General features: G+C 29.8%; 3 protein-coding genes and 2 long non-coding RNA genes across 5 annotated transcripts; all 5 read left to right on the top strand.

Annotated features, from left to right (window-relative positions):
• Positions 1-2,597: 2,597 nt before the first annotated feature.
• Positions 2,598-4,228, top strand: LOC113374128. Its single transcript, XR_003366959.1, has 3 exons — positions 2,598-2,663; positions 3,654-3,789; positions 4,057-4,228. It is a non-coding gene; the product is annotated as an uncharacterized LOC113374128 (long non-coding RNA).
• Positions 4,229-5,116: 888 nt separating this feature from the next.
• LOC113391190 (zinc finger protein 85-like) lies at positions 5,117-5,644 on the top strand. The gene has a single exon (XM_026627144.1). It carries the CDS (start codon positions 5,117-5,119, stop codon positions 5,642-5,644), a length of 528 nt encoding a protein of 175 aa, XP_026482929.1.
• Positions 5,645-9,430: 3,786 nt separating this feature from the next.
• LOC113375481 lies at positions 9,431-10,191 on the top strand. The gene is made up of 3 exons (XR_003367017.1): positions 9,431-9,533; positions 9,670-9,805; positions 10,073-10,191. It is a non-coding gene; the product is annotated as an uncharacterized LOC113375481 (long non-coding RNA).
• Positions 10,192-10,232: 41 nt separating this feature from the next.
• LOC113391189 (zinc finger protein 583-like) lies at positions 10,233-11,336 on the top strand. The gene has a single exon (XM_026627143.1). The coding sequence runs from the start codon at positions 10,233-10,235 to the stop codon at positions 11,322-11,324; it is 1,092 nt and encodes a 363-aa protein (XP_026482928.1). The 3' UTR covers positions 11,325-11,336.
• Positions 11,337-23,867: 12,531 nt separating this feature from the next.
• Positions 23,868-24,785, top strand: LOC113391188 (zinc finger protein 493-like). Its single transcript, XM_026627142.1, has one exon. The coding sequence runs from the start codon at positions 23,868-23,870 to the stop codon at positions 24,783-24,785; it is 918 nt and encodes a 305-aa protein (XP_026482927.1).

Below are 24,785 nucleotides of genomic sequence, written 5' to 3'. Positions count from 1 at the left end.
TATATATATATATATATATATATATATATATATCATTAACGAATCATAATTGATATTACCTAATGTAAGGTGACCATATTTTTTTAAGCCAAACCGTGACAGCAAGTTTTAGTTATCCTAATCCTGGACGGAACGGGACGGAGGCCCTTAAAATAATAAGTGCTATCTAAGGATACAATAAAAAATATCAATAATTACTTATTAATTTTCGGACGATCCGGGACAAAAGATCGAAATTCGGGACAAATATTGCTTTTAGAAAACCGAGAACAAAAGGTGAAAATCCGGGATTGTCCCGGCGTAATCAGGACGTATGGTCATCTTACTAATGGTGAAATATTTTGAGATAAAAGCATGAATTTTTGAATTTGTGATGCCAATGTGAATGATAATCTATTTCCTGAAACTTATGATAAAAGACGTATGGAATAACTTCTTATGGAGTTTTAGTTGCAGTATATCATATCATTCATATTCGATATTGACAAAGGTTGTGTGTTTGCAACATTTAATCACAATAGCAAAAGCAAATACTGAAAAAAAAAGAAAGTAATTCTCATCGACATAGTAAGATCCTTGTAGTCACAAGATTTGAAAAATATGGAGAAATACAAGATATCTATCCTTGTATTCACAAGAATATTAGTCACTGACATAGTAAGAATTAAAAAATATTGAGAAATACAAGATATATACCTTTGTAGTCACAAGAATATTAGTCATCGACATAGTAAGAATTGAAAAATATGGATACATACAAATCTACCTTTGTAGTCACAAACATATTGGTCATCGACATAGTAAGAATTGAAAAATGTGGAAGATACTAAATATTATAGTTAGTATTAATCATGATTCAAATAATATCGTGATACCTCAATTAATTAAACAAATATCTATACTATTACTATAAAATAGACTTGGAACAGAGAAAAAAAAATTGATGGAATTTGGAAAGTATCATTCATATTTCATGGATCATTATGGTGTGACACAAATGATAGAAAAATTACAAGATCTCAATTTATCAATGTTAATTATAATGCAGAATTTGTCAAGAAAATGGAAACATGAAACATGAATATCTAATTAAGTAAAGTTATCAAAGTCAAGATAGATTAGATAAGAATGGATGAAGAAAAATAAAATCATTTCATCATTGGCATCACAATATTCAATTATCATTTACTCCACTCTTCTTGGTTAATAATAAATGCTTTATGATTAATTAAAAATATATCACGATTGGGGGCTAAAATGAACTAATATTCTAAGATACTCATTTGATAAAAATGCTTTTTATACACATGCTTTAGTCTGTGGTATTATTCACTCCTGTGTGCATTCTTTGTATTTAATAAAGCGTTATAATATTAATATTTTCTTTATTTTTAAAGCCGTTTGGATTTATTTGATAAGTATTATTTTATTCTTCATTCTGTTTTTTTCATGCCTTGTTAACTGTTGTCTATTATGGAAATAATAGGTTGCCAATTGTAATTTATTATGAATAATTGTAAATATTTATTTATTGCATATAATATAGTCATAGTATAGTTTATTTGAATAAAGATTTTATCTCAATTGCGCTTTTCACTATTTTTGCTTAAAAAAAATTGTTGATGTATTCTTAAGTGTAGGAAACCTATTTTTCAGGTAGAACTTAAAAATTTTGGTAAAATTTAAACTATGTTTTATCCAGTTTAAATATTCAATCAACCATAAAAAACAAATTTGTAGCGTTAAAGTAAATTAAATAAAATCTCTCCATAAATACTGCTTTCTTCATTTTGTCAATACAAGTAAAATGTTTTTTGAATCATTAAAATCGGACGCTCCGTTCTTTTAAAAACTGAGTTACTGCCTTGTCGAAAAACTAATCAGCACGTCTCCTTATCAATAGGAATCGAATGTTTTTTGAATCATTCAAATTGGTTGAACAGTGTTCCCGAAATCGTCCACGAAAATTTGTATCCGAACACACACACAATCGCACATATATACATATATCCATTTTTTGTAAGGTATGTCAAAATATTTAGAAATCTTTGAAACGTATAAAGATATATACAAATTTTCATTTTCGTTTTTTTTGCGATTACTATTACAGACCCATAGTTAAGTAAACATAATAAAACAAAACATAAAACATGTACATACCCTACGGGAAGTTGAAAAAAAAATCAGTTTTAAAACAAATTATTGTTTTCAAAAAATATCAGTATTTTCAAGTTTTTCAAAAAATTTCTTGATTTTCAAAAAAGGACATTTTCTCAATAATCAAATTTTCCAAATATGTTCAGAATTTTGAAATGTCAAAAAATCAAATCCTAAACTTTAAAAATTTTGAAATTACGATACGGAAAGTCCTGCAATTTGCCTTAAGGCACTTAATGCACGATGTACCACTAGTTATTGAAGTTTTTAATTTTTGAATAAAGAAAAAACAAAATTTATTCGCAAATATTTTTATGTTGGCAACGGTAACATTAAAGCGAAGCGAAGTTCGTTCAACTGTCAAACAAATTAATGCACTAAATAAACATTTTATTTTTTGTATATTTAATTATTAATTAAATATTTAAGCTATTATATAAGTTTAAGTATAAATATAATAATATGTATTATAAAGCGATATTTGTGATTGATTGCTAAACATAAAGGTAGTGTATAATACTTTGAGGTTATTCCACATGACTAAAAGTTAGTCTGCAAATAAAATTACATATATTACACAAGTGCTCAATTATCAACTCAATAAATAAAATTGATGAGAATAATAAAAAATGTGAAGCAAAAATATAGTGTTTCGTGTTGATTTCAAGAAATTTACAACAAATTCTTTCGCTGTGTTTGATAGGTTATTAAGTCTGCTGCTAGAAGTTTTTGATAGAAATAATCCATCAAATTTTACATTTTTGATACTAATGTTTCCTTATTAACTCAATAAATATAAATGTCGAAGAAAAATATATTGTTTCGTGTTGATTTCAAGAAATTTACAACAAATTCTTTGAGAGTTGTGTGTTTGAGAGGTTATTAAATCTGCTGCTAGAACTTTTTGATAGAAATAATCCATCAAATTTTACATTAATGATACTAATGTTTCCTTATTAACTCAATAAATATAAATGTCAAAGAAAAATATAGTGTTTCGTGTTGATTTCAAGAAATTTACAACAAATTCTTTCGCTGTGTTTGAGAGGTTATTAAATCTGCTGCTAGAACTTTTTGATAGAAATGATCCATCAAATTTTACATTTTTGATACTATGTAATGTACTACACAATGTAATTTTATTTGCATTATCAACAGCAGAATCGCCAGCACCGACTGTGGAATGTTGGTAACACGGGGTATTCGGGGTATTCTAATATTGTCTAGGGTTGGTAACAATGGAAAATAATGCTGTCAGATAATTATGTTTAAGATATTTATGTCAAAAAAACTAGAAAAGCCTAAAACATTAAGATTTAATCATGATTTAATTGACTTTATAGCAATATTTTAACATTTTATACAGTAAAATTAAATTTTAAACAAATGACCTTGAGATTATTTTGCTGCTAGGTACTTGTGCTGCTAACTATACGCACGTCATTATATTTGTAATTTGTTAATGTAAAGTTCAATTTTACTGTTTTCCCTTTCAGGTCTGCAATTATTATATGACTTAAGCCTAGGTTTGAACAATAGTTGATTCAAAAACACTGTCCGTCAAATATAAAGTATTTTGAAGAAGAAAATATCTTGGTGACATTGTCCAAAATAGACTCCTGTTAACTTAATGTAAGATTACATTTTTAGACAAATCTATTATACGAATATATTATATTCTCAGAATCATTTATGTTGACAGTTGAGAATGATAATTAATTCGAACATGCATTCTTGTAAAATGTTACGAGAGCATAAATGCAATTGACTCACTAAAATCATACTCCATAATCCAACTGTCAACAACTAATGTTTTCATTTGTATTTCTAGTCAAATTAATTATCATATTTAACAATAGTTCATTTAAACTAACCAACTATTTTTGTTAATACTTATAGAACATACTCAGTGCACAAATATCTCAAAATGTCAGAAGCTGCTGATGATCCGATAATTAAAATTGAACCACAAGAATATCCAATTGAAGACATTAAACCAGAAATTGAGGAAGACCCTGAATCGTGTTCAGAGGATGACAAAACGTGTCTAAACAGATTTATGAACTCAATAGTGAAAATAGAAGAAAATGTTGAACAGGAATTAATTCCGACTGCCCCTTATAAATGTGACAAGTGTCATAGAACATTTAGAAAGTTGCATTATTTAGAACAGCATATGTTACATTCTTGTCATAGGGATGCATATTGTTCAGAGTCTTTTTCAGATGCAAGTGCATTAAAAATACATATAAAATCTTATACATGTGAAAAACATTTCACACGTACAAAGTGCGGTAAAGCATTTTCTGAAAAATATCATTTAGATGAACACATTTGTGCTCGTGCCAGAAAACAAAATATTCGCGCTCATACAGCAAAGGGACGAGGTGAACATCCCCATATTTGCCAAATTTGTGATAAGACATTCACATGTTTCGTTCACTTGAATCAACATATGCTTATTCATACTGGTGAACGGCCTCATATTTGCAAAATATGTAAAAAAGCATTCACACAATCGGGTAACTTGAATCAACATATGCTAATACACACTGGGGTACGTCCCCATATTTGCAAAATATGTGATAAGACATTCACACAATCGAGTAACTTGAAACAACATATGCTAATACACACTGGGGTAGGTCCCCATATTTGCAAAATATGTAATAAGGCATTCACACATTTGGTTTACTTGAATAAACATATGCTCATTCATACTGGTGAACGGCCTCATATTTGCAAAATATGTAAAAAAGCATTCACACAATCGAGTAACTTGAATAAACATATGCTAATTCACGCTGGTGATCGTCCCCATATTTGCGAAATATGTAAAAAGGCATTCAAAAATTTGAATGACTTGAATAAACATTCACTTATTCACACTGGTGAAAGTCCCCATATTTGCAAAATATGTAAAAAGGCATTCACACAATCGAATAACTTGAATAGACATATGCTAATTCACACTGGTGATCGTCCCCATATTTGCAAAATATGTGATAAGACATTCACACGTTCGAGTAACTTGAATCAACATATGCTAATTCACACTGGTGATCATCCCCATATTTGCGAAATATGTAAAAAGGCATTCAAAAATTTGAATGATTTGAATAAACATTCACTTATTCACACTGGTGAAAGTCCCCATATTTGCAAAATATGTAAAAAAGCATTCACACAATCGGGTAACTTGAATCAACATATGCTAATACACACTGGTGAACGCCCCTATATTTGCAAAATATGTAAAAAGGCATTCACACATTCGAGTAACTTGAATAAACATATGCTAATTCACACTGGTGATCGTCCCCATATTTGCAAAATATGCGATAAGGCATTCACAGAAATGGGTAACTTGAATAGACATATGGTCATTCACACTGGAGAATGCCCTTACAAATGCAAAATCTGTGATAAGATATTCAAACGTGCAGAAGCCCTGAAAAGGCACATGGGTGCTCATACCAATGAGTAATTAGTATTTACAAAATTGGTAACAAAATTACAGATGGCTGCTTATAGAAATTAATGTTAATTAGATATATGAATTAATTTATATATTTTATAAAATAAATAAACATTGTTATCAAGGGCTTTAGTAAATAGTTTATTAATAATGTTGTACATCCATACCAGGTTTAATAAGATTTGCAATTGAGCCATAACTGTTAGTCGAGTCTTCACAAAAAGCCTAGTTTTTAACTTACCGATAAGCTATTGTGATCATCCAAAAAACGAAACTGATAATTTTTGCATATCATTACGATTTAGAGGTTTCTAAATATTTTGGCATACCTTACAAAAAATTGATGTGTGTGTATGTGTGGATACAATTTTTCGTCGACGATTTCAAGCGTACGGATCAACCGATTTGGGAAATTCAAAAAGCAATAGATTCTTTCAAATAAAGAGACGTGCTGATTAGTTTTTGGTAAAGGTCGTCTAGCCGTTTCGGAGATACGAAGCAAAGAGTGTAGAAAATAGAAATCGATTTTTTGAGAGAAAGGGCATTCAATTTGAATAAATCAAAAAAACATTTAATTCATAATGATGTGGAAAGTGGTGATTAGTTTTTGGTCCAGCGGTCTAAATGTTGACAATTCATATTGAAAAACGATTATTTTTGGAAAAAGCCAATTTATTCTTTCAAAAAAAATTTTTTTTTAATGTCGAAAATAATTGGGATTTTAATGTTAGTTACAATTCCCAAGCTTACTTATTTACTTGGGCTAAATAATTTAAACTTTGCAATTCAGTTTATATAATTCTTAGAAATGGTCCTTCATTCTGCTTGGTTAACTTTTCGTAGGGTAAGTTATTGTAATCGTCCAAAAATCGAAATTGAAAATTTTTACATTTCTTCACGTTTTGAAGGTTTCTGAACATTTTGGCATACCCAGAAAAAAATGATGCGTGTGTGTGTTTTGTATCACTCAAAACACACACACAAACCCAAATTAACATACAAATTGTATGTCCGCATTTTTTCGTTCACGTTTTCGGGCGTTTCGGGATCAACCGATTTGAATGGTTCAAAAAACATTCGATTCCTATTGATAAGGAGATGTGCTGATTATTTTTGGGCAAAGGCAGGTCCAGCCGTTTCAGAGATACGAAGAAAAGACTTCAGAAAATAGAAATCGAGTTTTTGAGAGATCGGAGCATCCTATTTGATTAATTCACAAAACTTTCAGCTTGTGTTGACAAAACAGTTGCTTTTGGAGAAAAAAATTTCATTCAATTTTTTCTCTTTTTTTTGTAGATCGAAAATAATTCAGAATTAATTTTAATTCTGACTAAAGTTTTAAAGCTCACTTATATACTTTAAATGAATATTTTTGACTATGTGCTTCAGTCAAGTTATAGTAATCGCAAAAATCGAAAATGAAAATTTTTATTTATCTTTACGTTTCATAGGTTTCTGAATATTCTGGCATACCTTTAGAAAAAAATGGATGTATATGTGTGTGTGTATGTGTGTGTGTACTCTACCTTTATAGTCACAAGAATATTAGTCATTGACATAGTAAGAATTGAAAAATATGGATATAGACAAGATATCTACCTTTATAGTCACAAGAATATTAGTCATTGACATAGTAAGAATTGAAAAATAAGGAGAAATACAAGTAGTCACAAGAAAATTAGTCATTATATAGTAAGAACTGAAAAATAAGGAGAAATACAAAAGATATCTAACCTTGTCGTCACAAGAATATTAGTCATCGACATAGTAAGAATTGAAAAATATTGATACATACAAATCTACCTTTGTAGTAACAAGAATATTAGTAATCGACTTGTAAGAACAGAAAAATATGGAAGATACTAAATATTATAGTTAGTATTAATCATGATTCAAATAATATCGTGATACCTCAATTAACTAAACTATATCTATACTATTACTATATAATAATTTTGGAACAAACGAAAAAAAATTGATCGAATTTGGAAAGTATCATTCATATTTCATGGATCATTATGGTGTGACACAAATGATAGAAAAATTACAAGATCTCACAATTTATCAATGTTAATTATAGTTATATATTAATAATTATATAATGCAGAATTTGTCAAGAAAATGGAAACATGAAACATGAATATCTAATTAAGTAAAGTTATCAAAGTCAAGATAGATTAGATAAGAATGGATGAAGAAAGTTAAAATCATTTCATCATTGGCATCACAATATTCAATTTTCATTTACTATACTCTTCTTCGTTAATAATAAATGCTTTATGATTAATTAAAAATATATCACGATTGGGGCTAAAATGAACTAATATTCTAAGATATTCGTTTGATAAAAATGCTTTTTATACACATGCTTTAGTCTGTGGTATTATTCACTCCTGTGTGCATTCTTCGTATTTAATAAGCGTTATAATATTAATATTTTCTTTATTTTTAAAGCTGTTTGGATTTATTTGATAAGTATTATTTTATTCTTCATTCTGTTTTTTTCATGACTTGTTAACTGTTATGGAAATAATAAGTTGCCAATTGTAAATTATAATGAATAATTGTAAATATTTATTTATCGCATATAATATAGTATAGTTTATTTGAATAAAGATTTTATCTCAATTGCGCTTTTCACTAATTTTGCTTAAAAAATTGTTGATGTATTCTTAAGCGAAGAAAACTTATTTTTCAGGTAGAACTTAAAATTTTTGGTAAAATTTAAACTATGTTTTATCCAGTTTAAACATTCAATCAACCATCAAAAACAAATTTGTAGCTCAAAACTACATTTTTCAAAAATCGAAATGCTAAAGTAAATTAAATAAAATCTCTCCATTAATATTGCTTTCTTCATTTTCTCAAAACAAGTAAAATGTTTTTTGAATCATTAAAATCAGACGCTCCGTTCTTTTAAAAACTGAGTTACTGCCTTGTCGAAAAACTAATCAGCACTTCTCCTTATCAATAGGAATCGAATGTTTTTTGAATCATTCAAATTGGTATGGCCATTCGATTTTATGTAAACTAAGTAAGATATATCACTGGATTATCTTAAATAATATCATACTTATTTAAATGTACAATTCAGCTCATAGAAATTATTTTTGTATTTCTGATTGCTGAAATAAAGTGAAAAAAAAAATTCAAATTGGTTGAACAGTGTTCCCGAAATCGTCCACGAAAATTTGTATCCGAACACACACACAATCGCTTATACACACATACATCACTTCTTATACATCTACTCTTCTTTTATCTATGCATACATCCATTTTTTGTAATAAGTTATGCGAGAATATTTAGAAATCTTTGAAACGTAAAAATATATAAAAATTTTCATTTTCGTTTTTTTTGCGACAGACAGACCCTACGAGAAGTTAAAAAAAAATCAGTTTTAAAACAAATTATTGTTTTCAAAAAATATTAGTATTTTCAAGTTTTTCAAAAAAAATCTTGATTTTCAAAAAAGGTCATTTTTTTTAATAATCAAATTTTTCAAATATGTTCAGAATTTTGAAATGTCAAAAAATCAAATTTTTTTTATAATTTTTTTATAATCAAATTTATAAACTTTGAAAAATTTGAAATTACGATACGGAAAGTCCAGCAATTTGCCTTAAGGCACGATGCCACACTCCACTAGTTATTGAAGTTTTTAATTTTTGAATAAAGAAAAACAAAATTTATTCTCAAATATTTTTATGTTGGCAACGGTACAATAAAGCGAAGCAAAGTTCGTTCAACTGTCAAACAAATTAATGTACTGAATGAACATTTTATTTTTTGTATATTTAATTATTAATTAAATATTTAAGCTATTATATAAGTTCAAGTATAAATATAATAATATGTATTATAAAGCGGTATTTGTGATTGATTGCTAAACATAAAGGTAGTATATAATACTTTGAGGTTATTCCACATGACTAACTTTTAATTATATTTATTTCATTCCGAAAAAACATTTAATTCTAAATAAAGATACGCAAAGAAAATGTAAAGTTCAATTTTACTGTTTTCCCTTTCAGGTCTGCAATTATTATATGACTTAAGCCTAGGTTTGAACAATAGTTGATTGAAAAACACTGTCTGTCAAATATAAAGTATTTTGAAGAAGAAATTATCTTAGCGACATTGTTCAAAATAGACTCCCGTTAACTTAATGTAAGATTACATTCACGGACAAAACCATAATATGAATATATTATATTCTCAGAAACATTTGTGTTGACAGTTGAGAATGATAATTAATTCGCACATGCATTCTTGTAAAATATTACGAGAGTTTAAATGCAATTGACTCACTAAAATTATACTTCATACTCCAACTGTCAACAACTAATGTTTTCATTTGTATTTCTAGTCAAATTAATTATCATATTTAACAATAGTTCATTCAAACTAACCAACTATTTTTGCTAATGCTTATAGAACATACTCAGTGCACAAATATCTCAAAATGTCAGAAGCTGCTGATGATCCGATAATTAAAATTGAACCACAAGAATATCCAATCGAAGACATTAAACCAGAAATTGAGGAAGACCCTGAATCGTGTTCAGAGGATAACAAAACATGTCTAAACAGATTTATGAACTCCATAGTGAAAATAGAAGAAAATGTTGAACAGGAATTAATTCAGACTGCTCCTTATAAATGTGACAAGTGTCATAGAACATTTAGAAAGTTGCATTATTTAGAACAGCATATGTTACATTATTGTCATAGGGATGCATATTGTTCAGGGTCTTATTCAGATGCAAGTGCATTAAAAATACATTTAAAATCTTATACATGTGAAAAACATTTCACATGTACAAAATGCGGTAAAGCATTTTCTGAAAAATATCATTTAGATCAACACATTTGTGCTCGTGCCAGAAAACAAAATATTCACGCTCATACAGCAAAGGGACGAGGTGAACGTTCCCATATTTGCCAAATTTGTGATAAGACATTCACACGTTTCAATCACTTGAATCAACATATGCTCATTCATACTGGTGAACGGCCTCATATTTGTAAAATATGTAAAAAAGCATTCACACAATCGAGTAATTTGAATCAACATATGCTAATACACGCTGGGGTACGTCCCCATATTTGCAAAATATGTGATAAGACATTCACACATTCGAGTAACTTGAAACAACATATGCTAATACACACTGGGGTAGGTCCCCATATTTGCAAAATATGTAATAAGGCATTCACACATTTGGTTCACTTGAATAAACATATGCTCATTCACACTGGTGAACGGCCTCATATTTGCAAAATATGTAAAAAAGCATTCACACAATTGGGTAACTTGAAACAACATATGCTAGTACACACTGGTGATCGTCCCCATATTTGCAAAATATGTGATAAGACATTCAGACATTCGAGTAACTTAAATCAACATATGCTAAATCACACTGGTGATCGTCCCCATATTTGCGAAATATGTAAAAAGGCATTCAAAAATTTGAATAATTTGAATAAACATTCACTTATTCACACTGGTGAACGTCCCCATATTTGCAAAATATGTAAAAAGGCATTCACACAATCGGGTAACTTGAATAGACATATGGTCATTCACACTGGAGAATGCCCCTACAAATGCAAAATCTGTGATAAGGTATTCAAATGTTCAAAATCCCTGAAAAAGCACATGGTTGCTCATACCAATGAGTAATTAGTATTTACAAAATTGGTAAGAAAATTACATATGACTGCTTATAGAAATTAATGTTAATTAGATATATGAATTAATTTTTATATTTTATAAAATAAATAAACATTGTTATCAAGGACTTTAGTAAATAGTTTATTAATAATGTTGTACATCCATTCCAGGTTTAATAAGATTTGCAATTGAGCCATAACTGTTAGTAGAGTCTTCACAAAAAGCCTAGTTTTTAACTTACCGATAAGCTATTGTGATCATCCAAAAAACGAAACTGATAATTTTTGCATATCATTACGATTCAGAGGTTTCTAAATATTTTGGCATACCTTACAAAAATTGATGTGTGTGTATGTGTGGATACAATTTTTCGTCGACGATTTCAAGCGTACGGATCAACCGATTTGGAAAATTCAAAAAGCAATAGATTCTTACAAATAGAGAGACGTGCTGATTAGTTTTTAGTAAAGGTTGGCCAGCCGTTTCAGAGTTACGAAGCAAAAGTGTAGAAAATAGAAAACGAGTTTCTTAGAGAAAGGTGCATTCAATTTAAATGATTCAAAAAACATTTAATTCGTAATGATGAGGAAAAGTGGTGATTAGTTAACAATGCATGTTGACAAAACGATTATTTTTGGAGAAAGCCATTTTTTTTTCAAAAATAATTTTTTTTTAATATCGAAAATAATTGGAATTTTAATTTTAGTTAAAATTCCAAGCTCACTTATTTACTTGGGCTATATAATTTAAACTTTGCAATTCAGTTTATATTATTCCTAAAAATGTGAGATAAAGTCCTTCATTCTAACTCCGCTTGATTAAGTTTTATTTATTTAGTTATTGTAATGGTCCAAAAATCGAAATTGAAAATTTTTACATTTCTTTAAGTTTTGAAGGTTTCTGAACATTTTGGCATAATCAAAATAAATTGATGTGTGTGTGTATGTATGGATACAATTTTTCGTTTACGTTTTCGGGCGCACGGATCAACCGATTTGAATGGTTCGAAAAACATTCGATTCCTATTGATAGGTAGATGTGCTGATTAGTTTTTGGCAAAGGCTGGTCCAACCGTTTCGGAGATACGGCGCAAAGAGTGCAGAAAATAGATATCGAGTTTTTGAGAGGACGGAGCATCCTATTTGAATGATCCAAAAAACATTCAATTAGTAATGATTGGGAGAACAACATTTTATAAAAACATTAAATCAGAATTATTTTTGATTATTACAAAAATTTTTTTTTAGAAATTAAAAAAAAATATTTTTTTTTTAACTTCCCGAAGGAGAAGTTTATGTTTTCATCAAAAAACATCGATTCGCTAATTTTATGTGTGGCGATATCAAGCAGGCTGGTTTTGATTTGTAAAAAACAATCGGACATGTCATGTATATTTTTGATATCGAAATATTTTTTTACAGTTAATAAATTTATATTTTTTTATTATGTTGGGAGTTTCTAATTTAATATAATGTCATAATCATTACAACTCCCACATTGGTGACCCCGACGTGATATGAAGACAAAAAAAAAGGAGCTTTATTTTTCGATGATTTGAGAAAAATTGATTTTGACGCAGCACCATAATCACTGGTCTTCAGTGACGACCTATAAGGTATGTCCAGTCCAATCCATCATAGTTAACGCACTTACTATCTGGATCAGACTTCCGAGGTTACTCATTTGGTATACCCAGACCTCAGTGTTTATTGCTGACAGAAAATATAATTTGGAGCCTGAACTTTTCATTGGAATGCAATTCAACCTCTCTTTCTCTGTTAACTCAACAAATCGTCTTATAATGCTACCTCCCATTATCGGTGATAACGACGAGTCAAAACAAAATATGACATAATTTATTGGATTCCACAATTCTGGACTCTTATGTCAAAGAAACCAATGATCCTGATTTGGATAAAGAGCCAACTTCTTTCTCTGATCGGAACTCATCAGATACGAATGCAACGCTTGCAGAAATGGAAACTGTACCCATAAATTATGCATTCTAAACATTAAGTTATTCTGATATAACTAATACCCATTAGATCGAGAACATTATGCAGAATATGGAGTTGATGGCAGGTCAAATCACCACATACGGTGGATCTGCTGACGAAACATGGAAATTTGTAATTGACCAGTATTACAACACTGGTCTGCTATAATCTGCTTTCCCACCACATTTTTATAACGTGTTTCCCTGTATTTTTTTTTAAACTGTGAGATCAACACTGGGCAGGGAGTGTGTGGCGATATCAAGCAGACTGGTTTTGATTTGTAAAAAACAATCGGACATGTCATGTATATTTTTGATATCGAAATATTTTTTTACAGTTAATAAATTTATATTTTTTTATTATGTTGGGAGTTTCTAATTTAATATAATGTCATAATCATTACAACTCCCACATATGTTTTTTCGACGTTTCAAGCCATTCTGAATCGAATGAGACCAAATTTGGAAAAAGTATGTGTGTGTGTGTGTGAACATCAGATTTTTTGCCGTAAATCGACGTTTTCTCAAAAACGGCTGGACCGATTCCAACCATTTAAAAGCCATTCGATGTATCTCGATGAGGATTTTCGTTTGTCAGTTTTGTGCGACGATCGGCCGAGCCGTTTTTTTGTAATTTGGAAAAAAGTGTTGAACTTTTCGTTCACATTTAAGCTCATTCTACCGAATCGATTTTAAAAAATCAAAAACTGTTTGAAAGATATTAGTGGGGAATGATGCTGATTAATTTTAGATGAAAATCTACCGAGCCGTTTTCTTGTAATTAATAGTTGAAAAATATATTTTGCTTAATGATTACAGCTTAAATCCACAAGCTATATTTTCAATGGCTCTACTCGTAATTTTTCCGCCAGCCAAAGCGCCACTAATGTTTAACTATCTCACTCTTTCAACCAATGACGAAACGAAAAGCTCTTTGAGTTTCCATCATAGACCTTATACAATACATTTATGAAATTGTATAAGGTCTATGGTTTCCATATCTATACATACAAACATAATGCACTCGTTAAAATGTTTCCACACATATATATGTCTCGAAGAGAAGAGTCCTTTTTTAAAATCTTTTTCATTTATTTATTTTAATTTAATTTATTTCTTAATAATTTATAGAATAAAAAATTATTGTGAAAGACAGATCAAATTGCTTATTCTAAAGGATTAATTAAGTAATTATTTACACATTTCGGTAAGTTCTTGCAACTTGCCTTAAGGCTAAATGCACTTCCAACTAGTTCTTTTCCCAAAAGCAATCGTTTCGTCAACACAAGCAGAAAGTTTTTTGTATCATTCAAATCGGATGCTTAGTTCTTTCAAAACCTGCCTTTTTTTGCACATTTAGCTCCGTATCTCCGAAACCGCTGGACCTACCTTCGCCAAAAACTAATCAGCACATCTCCCTAGCAATAGGAATTAAATGTTTCTGAGCCATTCAAATCGGTTGATCCGTGCGCCCGAAAACGTGGACGAAAACTTGTATCCATACATACATGCACACATACACACATCCATTTTTTATAAGGTATGCCAAAATGTCAAAACGTGAAGGTATACAAAAAATTTCAATTTCGATCTTTGGACGATTACAATACTTACCCTACTTGAAGTTAAAATATTAAAAAAAAAAATATTTCGGGTACTGCGGTGTGAAACGGCAATGGAAAATCTCTCACTCTATTTTTCCCTGAATCGAGTTGGAGTGTAATTCAACCCACGGACCATTTTAGGACAGTACCACCGAATACCGATCATTATATTATTCTCTCCGAAACTGCTGAGCATGCCCTTGGCAAAATTTTTTGAACACGTTTCCCACGAATATGAATCGTACTTTTTATCTAAGGTACTCTTCTTTTATCTACTGGTTTTAGTAAAAACTATTTACTTAATTATATACTTTTATAAACCGGATCGGACCACTTCTGCAAAAATAGTGCCTCCTGCACGTCGACAAGCAATAAATAAGCATAAAGACGACTTACGTGAGAAGAGAAAATCAAGAAACTGAAAGCCGAAGCACGGGTTCAAGGTGCATGAAGCAAAAGTTCGGAAAGGAAAATACACGAAAAGAAGAAAAACGGGCGTGGGGAATTTAATAGTGGTAATGGGAATGGGTAAGGTGGTCATTTATTTGTGATGGCTCTCACACTATGGACCTGCTTTCAGACAGACTACCATTTATTATTATACTTTTTATAATCTTATAAATTATAATACATAATCTTCATTTGACAATAATAACCGTTATATTCTTTCCAATCTTCGATCACTAGTTCACATGTTTATTAACTTCCCGTAGGGTAAGTTATAGTAATCGCAAAAATAACGAAAATGAAAATTTTGATATATCTTTACGTTCCACACGCTTCTATACATATTGACATATCTTATAAAAAATGGATGTATGTGTGTGTATACATTTTCGTCGACAATTTCGTCTATAACATTGATCAACCGATTTAAATAATTCAAAAAATACTCGATTCGTATTGATAAGGAGACGTGCTGATTAGTTTTTGACAAAGGCAGTTCTAGCCGTTTCGAAGAGTTCGTGTTCTCCCGAGCCTAATGAATGTATTATAATAATAATTATTTTAGAACTTGGTGTTATTTTAGAAGACAGATGATTACTAGTAATCTTGCCTCAGGTAATTAAGTACAAGTAGCTTAGATATTTATTTCGAATAAGGTATCTTTAAACCAAGTATCTGTCTTTTTTGTGATAATATATATAATAACATGCTTCTTGTTTAATAGGTTATACGAGGGGCATGTAAAAAAATAAGGTTCCCATATTTTTTTTCAGGGTTGAGGCATTTTTTATTGCTATAAATGTGTATACCATCGGAAACTATTTGAGGAGTTTTTCACTTCCGAAAACCCGCTTCGAAGAACTCCGCCGCCACGCCCTTGCTCAGCCTTCTTCTCCGGCGATTTTGAATGGCTCTTTTGAGTTTTGTTAGTGTCTCGCAGTACCTGTCCCAATTTATAGTGGACCCTTTAAGCATTAACTCGGTAAGCAAGACACATTTTCGGTCCCAAAACTCGATGGCCACCCGCTCCTTTGCTCGGTCGTGAACGTCTGTGCGTCTTTCGGAGAACTCCCTGCACCATTTGAGGACGTGCTGGACGCTGATGCAAGTTTTGCCATGAACTTCTTCCAACTGTCTATGAATTTCAATAGGTGTAAGCTTTTTCGCGTTTAAAAATCGAATGACTGAACGGATTTCACACCTGGCGGTGACGGCGATTGCGCGCTCCATCGCGGATGGCTGTTGGACTGACACTAAGGTTTGCAGTGATCTTCCAAGGAGTTGGAATGGAGTGGCAAGGATCAATAATGATAATGGTGTTGCCGGATTTCCCCTAGTATCTCGAGCGCAGAGTGTACAGCGTTGGGAACCTTATTTTTTACATGACCCTCGTATAATAACAAGCTTCTTCGAACTTCATAGAATTGGGTGGACTAGACAAATCTCCTTTATCAAATCATGAAAAAGTTCTCCTCTCATACAGTCATGACTAGGAGAATATCTATTCAATTCTGATAAAGGGTAAACAAAACAATCTAATACAAAACCACAACAGTGTGGAAATCCAATGAAAAGAAAGTAATTTCAATTCTAAATACCCTTTGCAAAGAAAAGAAGAAAATTCACAGTGAAGGACATAATTCTTGCTTTGAAACTGCACAAAAAGTCTGCAAAGGCATCAAATGCATAAATTCTTATTCTGTTTATTGAAAACACCTGGTTTTATAGTTTTTTATTTTTTATGGAAGTTTTAGTGTTAATGTTTTCATCATGATCATAAAATGGGTAAATGTGATGTTTAAAAAACACTCATACACAGAAACTATTCAAAGATTTCGTCAAATGCAAATTTATTACTGATTGATTAGATAGCTAAATAAATATTAAATGAAGAGATAATAAAGAAGAATGACTCGTAAATGAATTTGAATCCTAAGAATTTAGTTTTATCTCAATTTGGATATCAATATATATTTTTCGTTTTTAGGATTATTTTGTTTGGAAAGTATTCGTTCTAGTTTAAAATTTACCTGTTCTTATTATCCTTTTAAATTTTTGCATTACTGGTCATTCCTTCTAAATTTGTCATTCCATCGCTTGCGCTTTCTCTTCTTAGTTTTTAAGTTTTTAATATATTATTATTAGTCATTAAGTAATTAATATTAATAAGTTATTTCTCTTTAATTTGTAGTACTTCAAAAATATGTCTGTAATATACTTTAATTAATAGTAGTCAGTTATTTCTATTTAGTTTATAATTCTTCAAAAAATATGTCTGATATATTTGAAAATATATTTTGTATTTCGTATGTTTTGTTCTTATTTCAAATAATAAATTTTTTTCAGATTTTTTGGCTGTATTGATTATATGTACAAATGCAGAAGTAATACCAGGGGTTAATTCACAAAATGTACATGTGCTGCCATCTATAATCAAAGTTGCGCATTTCAATCGATGAAACGTCAAATCATGAGGAGTTATCTTCGAACAAATGCGCGTTGCACTGTTTTGGTCCTGAGTAGTTTCAATTTTTAAAAACAGATGGCTCATGTGCACTCAATTTCAACTACAAATTGTTCGTGGTTCATGCAAGTGGCTGTCAAGTATTTGATCGCTGTATGGCTGTACGAATAACCTAACTTTTTGAACTCGTGTTGTTTCTAATTAATTAATTTTGTTTAAGTGAACATTTGTGAAATTTAATATGGCAAAGTGTTTTTATAGTACCCAAAAAAGTGTCAAGTGCGGGTTAAAATATTTAGCTATTCCAATACATTTTCGCAAAGGTATTTTTTAATAATAATTGCAGCAATAATTATATATAATCAAGATATGTCAACATGTTATTATATTGAATAGGTGTTTTGGGGGTACCTGCAAATTGCTGCAAAATGCACGAACAAAGCGCAGGAGTACTTTTGACAACCAAGGTGTTCGCGCCAATCAAAGCATGCGGCTATATTGATATATAAACAAAAAATCATCTATGAGAAAATCAGACAAATCAATCAATCAGTCAGAACGTAATCAAAAACTGTATTAAAATTATTGTAAATATACGTATAACTTGTTATTAATATAAAATAAATATAAACAGTTATCAATTAAGAGTTTTACAATTGGTCCTTCATAAGGCAAGCAATCACAACATCCTAAAATTTTTCAATGGTCCTTCGAACCGGATTCAAATCAATCCTAAAATTTTTCATTGGTCCATACGAGACGGATGTGACGTCCAGCAATCGAAGGAGAAATCAAGCAAAACAAGCATAAACCAAGTAAATCAAGATTAAATAAAGAGGAAGTTCAAAATCAAGATAAGAAGTTCAAATTTGGAGCTACAGCTACAAGCACAAGCAAAACAAGAAACCAGGTTATTCAATTACAATTCCTTCTTATCAATCTTTCCTCATTTAATTAATAGAGTTTAGTACGATCTGTGACAGATGGAATCGTTAAAAACTTTAAAATCATTCAAAACAAAGCAACTAGAAATTAAATCGCAATTAGCATATTGCGAAAAGATTTGCAATCAATGGTCACACATGCCTGTGTGTGAATTGAATATTTCTGAAATAAGCCGTTTTAAAGAATATGTAAGACCTATTTTTGACTAATTTGAAGATACGGTTATCAAAATAGCAACTTTACTTGATGATGAAGAAGAAATTGATAATTTATTTGATAACGAATTAGAAGAGTTTTTTGATAAATACCACAAATGCTTGACAACATTATCAAAGCTTAGACTAGCAGCATTGAATAAATCAGATACTAGTTCGGAATTCAATCTAAATTATACCAAAACAACAAATAATGCAGGTAACATAAAACAGCCTCAATTTTATTTACCTCAAATAAACATTTCTAAATCAATTTTGGTTTCAAATCATGAATCTAACTTAGAAGCTCAAGTAGATACATCTTCAGAAATACACAAACCATACGACAATAAACAATACTTTACTGAAACGGAAAACAACGCGAGGAGTATTCTATTACTAATACAACTAAGATTATTGACGGAAGTTTTGGTACTATAATTCAATTTGCAAAAAATATCAAAGACATAGAATATAGTAGACAAGTAACATTATTACGTCATATTTCATTTGCAAACAGAAACCAATTTGCAGACAAGTCTGCAGTTGTCTGAGCTACAACTTGTTAGACCGAATATCCGAAACGAAATCTGTTTCATTAAACCAAATGTTAAAATTTATACTTCAATACTAATGGTCGATACAAAGAGAGTGATCAAACAAGTTTTAGTTCAGATAAACGACAGAAAGATTCACCAAACAATTCGGGGAAAACTCCAATAACAAATAAACATGAATCAACAACATACGTTCTTATCAATACGATGTTCAGAACAATCACTTAAACAAAGCATAACTGAATATCAAAAATATTCGAAATCCCCAGAAATTATTTTAACGTTAATAGTTCATTAACTACAGCTGATACAATAATGAAATTATTTATTAACAACAACCTCACTAACATTTTAACGCAAGCTAAAATCAATCTTTATGATTGAATTCTAACCATTCAAAACTTTTCTTTCCAACTCCAAATCGTCTAAGCACGAAATTACATATCTATACATATAGCGCGCGAATCGATGTGTTTTTCACTTCAAATTCTAGCTATAAAATAAAATTGATAGTGGAAAAGTGTAGAATAGCACTATCAAAACACATAGCATTCTTATACCTCAAACTAAGTGAGGCACAATTATTAAAAATTCTTGCGCGAAAAATGAAACGGGCATTGAGTATCGCGTTTGATAAAAAATTATATTGGAGCGATCTTACTATCACTCTAATATGATTAAAATCTCTATTTTTATAAATATAAAATCGCTTTTGCGAATATATTTTATTTATTCAAAACAGAAATGTATGCAAACTACTGGTCATACAATTTATTAAAATCATTGTAGTGTACTAAAGCATTGCAACGCGCCAAGGTTCACCTTACTTCTAACTAAAGACTGCATCGCACGATTGGCAATTTATTTTTTTGCGATTGAAATATGAATCTGAATTGCAAGTTTAGCATGTACTCATTAAACTGGTACGTATTATGAATCTCAACTTTGTTCAAATACTAAAATGACAAAGAACAGAACATCACAGAGTTTATTAATGATTAACGAAATGAATAAATCACTTAATAAATTGATAAAATCAAAACAAGTCATGACAATCAAGCAAAATCCTTAACTTAAGTACGCATTAACAAACCATTGCAAAAACATTGGTCCTAACAATCAAGCAAGACATACCTAACTTAAGTACGCATTAACAAATATTTAAAACTAAAGACATTGACATCATTCTTAGGTGAAATGGAATTTTGCACGTTGGGGTTCAAATCAAAACTCAAACCTAAAACTTTAACTTATTACAAATGCCACCCCATAGCGCTGTCCAAAAATCCATTCATCTATCAATTATCGATACCATACCTACACATGTGTATTTAAATATTATATCTTTACTACTTATATTTGTTAACAAGATTAAATGAAAAAATGGAGGCTTTTCTATGTTATTTTATCGCATGTCTCTTAAACACAAGATATAATGAATATAGTATTATATTTGAACTAATATCTGATTCAGCTACAAAATGGTTTGATAGCAATGCATGAATCTTGCAAAATCTATTCATATAACAAAACGATAAGATTTGATATGAAATGTTATAAACTTCTGCAAATAAATCGAACTAAAACAAGATTACTAATAACACGAAAAAGGGAACTATATATCGTGGAATCATATTCAACTATGGCTTATATTTCAAAACCTCAAATTATTGACATTTTGGAAGAAATCAAACGCAGATCGGAACATTGTTGAATGTTGCTTAAGATCCTATAAAGAAGATCCTTATCACTTCCATATTCAAAAATCTTAAACATCAACTTGCTATGCGTCAATGCTTGATATCCTCGAAAATACGCTTGCTCAACATCAGCAACTTCAAAACACAAAAGCATGTGGAATATGGAGTCAGAATATGCAGACTTTTCTCGTCTGCAAATACAACCATAATAACCAGTTTTAAGGAGACAATGTTACGGTGCTCCAATAAGATAATTTAGAAAATATTGAACTGATTATTACTAATTTGTCTTATAATTAAAAAAAAAAAAAAAAACAATAAACTATGGTTTCCAATAAGAATCAAGAAATGCAGTTCATGAAATTTGTGTGTTACCAGAACCACAAACATCTAATTAATTCACATTAATGAAGATTACCAACCATTTTGAAATCTATATTTCAAGGCCGGGAGTATGTTCGCGCCAATCAAAGCATGCGGCTATATTGATATATAAACAAAAAATCATCTATGAGAAAATCAGACAAATCAATCAATCAGTCAGAACGTAATCAAAAACTGTATTAAAATTATTGTAAATATACGTATAACTTGTTATTAATATAAAATAAATATAAACAGTTATCAATTAAGAGTTTTACAATTGGTCCTTCATAAGGCAAGCAATCACAACATCCTAAAATTTTTCACAAGGAATGCAATATGTAATGACAAGAAGGAATCATAAACAATGCAATAATTTAAGGAATAAGTCGTACAAAAAGTCTTCAAAGGTCTACTATTTTTGGAGACAAATATTTATTTTGCCATGTCCTCAAACATTGAGAAAGTTGCATTCAGAGATACAAGTGTATAGCGGTATTTATGAGTGTCTATTTAAAACATTAGGTTCAGCTATTTCTTTTAAAAAGTATTAGTAGCAGATACTGTGTTTTGATGTTTGATGAAATACCATTATCTTCGGAATTGTTATATGATTGGATTGAATCTCATATTGTTGAAGTTACAAAACAGTTATTCAGCTAATATGGTTTAAATGTTCATCAACGTAAGTTCATTGTTATATTTAATAAGATTATCTATTACATTAGCAAATGTAAACACTTAGAAAGTAAACTAGTATTGGTTTAAATGTTCATCAACGTAAGTTCATTGTTATATTTAATAAGATTATCTATTACATTAGCAAATGTAAACACTTAGAAAGTAAACTAGTATTGGTTTAAATGTTCATCAACGTAAGTTCATTGTTATATTTAATAAGATTATCTATTACATTAGCAAATGTAAACACTTATAAAGAGAGTCTACACCATACATAATATTTTAATGTATTTTGATTGAAGATTAGTGTTATAATATTCTTCAAATAAAACTTGTGTAACATCCCAATATAATGTTTAAATTCAAGATATATTTGTTACCGACCTTGGGAATCAAAAATATTGCTTTTATCTTTTGATTCATAAACAATTGTATGTGCATAAAACATTATTCTGTTCATTGTAAACACTTTGTTGATCTTTTATGGCAATTTCAATGATAATGTTTTCATGATGGAGCATGGCTAAATGTAATGTTATAAAACACTTGTACAGAAACTATTCAAAGGTTTTGTTAAATGCAACTTTACTATTAATTCATTAGATAGCGAAATAACTATTACATGCAGAATTAATAAAGAACAATGTCTCGTAAATGAGTTTTAATCCTAGGAATTTGAATTTCTCTCAATTTTGATATCAATATATATATTTTATGTTTTAAGGACTTTTTTGTTTGTGAAGTATTTGTACTTTTTAACAAATTATTTGTTTTTTTCTTAACCCTTTAAATTTTTGTATTATTTGTCATTCCTTCTAAATTTGTAATTTCATTGCGTGCTCCTGTGCTTGTAGTTTCTTCTTAGTTTTTAAGATTTTAATATATTAATATTAGTCAGTTATTTGTGCTTAGTTTAGTTAAATACTTCTGTGATTTTCTTCACTTAGATATTTAGTTTTTGAAATATTATTTAAGCATAATTGTGAAATTATAATACTTTTATAATTATGTATAATAATTATTATATTTTCAAACATTCCATAACTGTAATTATGATTGTTAATATAAACATAATTTTAATTGTTCTTTAAACATATGTAATATCTTTGAAAATATATATTTTGTATTTCATATGATTTGTTCTTATTTCCAATATTAAAAATTATTCAGGTTTTTGGGGCTGTATACGATACGTACAAATTAAGAAGTAAAACCAGGGGTAATTTAAATATTATACATGTGCTGCCATCTATTTTTAAAAATTTGTATTTCAATCGAGGTAACGTCAAACCGCCAGACATAGCGATCTATTATACTTGTTTATCTATGCGTCAAATCGCCAGACATAGCAATCTATTCATAGTTGTTTATCTATGAGTTTATCTTTGATTTTGATGACGCCAACTTTGATGTTGTCACACCTGATCTTTTGACACCTGGTGAGAATTTGATAGGAATGTCAAAGTGTTTCATGGAATTATATTGAATTTAAACAAAACTAATATAAATATATATTAAAACATAATTATTACACAACATATAGGTATCAACTTTTAGGAGCCATCGTTAGTTTATTTTAAAAAAAGGAGCAAACCCAGAATATGTCTGAAGAAACAAACGCAATAATTAAAATAGAACCAATTGAATATCCACAAGTTAAACAAGAATTGGATGATTATGAAATATCAGAAATATATCCTGACGAAGAGGAAATATATCTACAGCGATTTTCAAAATCTGAGGAAGAAATAAAGCAAGAAACATTTGATCAAGATGAAACAAGTTTCCATGAAAGACCTTTTGTGGAAAGTGAAGAAATGTGTCGACAGCAATTTTTAAAATCTGAGGTAACAATTGAGGAACAAATGAAGCAAGAAACATGTGATGGACAAGGCGCAGTCACTAACAAAGAAAGCGAAGAAAAACCTTTCATATGTAATGAAGAAATAAACAATCCAAGCAATTTAGAAGATAATACGAACAAATCATTTGGAAGGACTTCAGAAGAACATCAAATAACCCATATATGTGATATCTGCAATAAAAAATTCACACAACTACAGCTTTTCCAAAAACATTTATTATTGCACGATGAAGATCGTCCTTACAGTTGTGATTTATGCGATAAAAGATTTACACGATCAAACCATTTACGCAGACATTTATCAGTGCACACTATAGAACGCCCTCATAAATGTGCAACGTGTAATAAAACATACAAAGCAAAACAAACATTGAACCAGCATGAATTGACCCATACTAAAGAACGACCTTATGAATGTGAGTTATGCCATAAAAAGTTTGTTTTATCAAGTGATTTAGAAGTGCATGCATTAGTGCACACTTTAGAAGGTCCTTATAAATGTGAAATATGCAAGAGGACATTTAAAAGAAAACAAGATTCAAAACGACATAAAATGGTCCATACTGAAGAACGACCTCATGAATGTAAGATATGCGGTAAGGGATTCAAAACAAAACAAACATTATTTCAGCATGAAGTGATCCATAGTAGATAA

The sequence above is a fragment of the Ctenocephalides felis genome, unplaced genomic scaffold (genome assembly GCF_003426905.1).
Source record: "Ctenocephalides felis isolate EL2017-DRISC unplaced genomic scaffold, ASM342690v1 CF-g0.4_SCAFFOLD_00845, whole genome shotgun sequence".
In the NCBI taxonomy this organism is placed as follows: Eukaryota; Metazoa; Arthropoda; class Insecta; order Siphonaptera; family Pulicidae; genus Ctenocephalides; species Ctenocephalides felis.
This window is presented reverse-complemented; position numbering and strand designations above follow the sequence as displayed.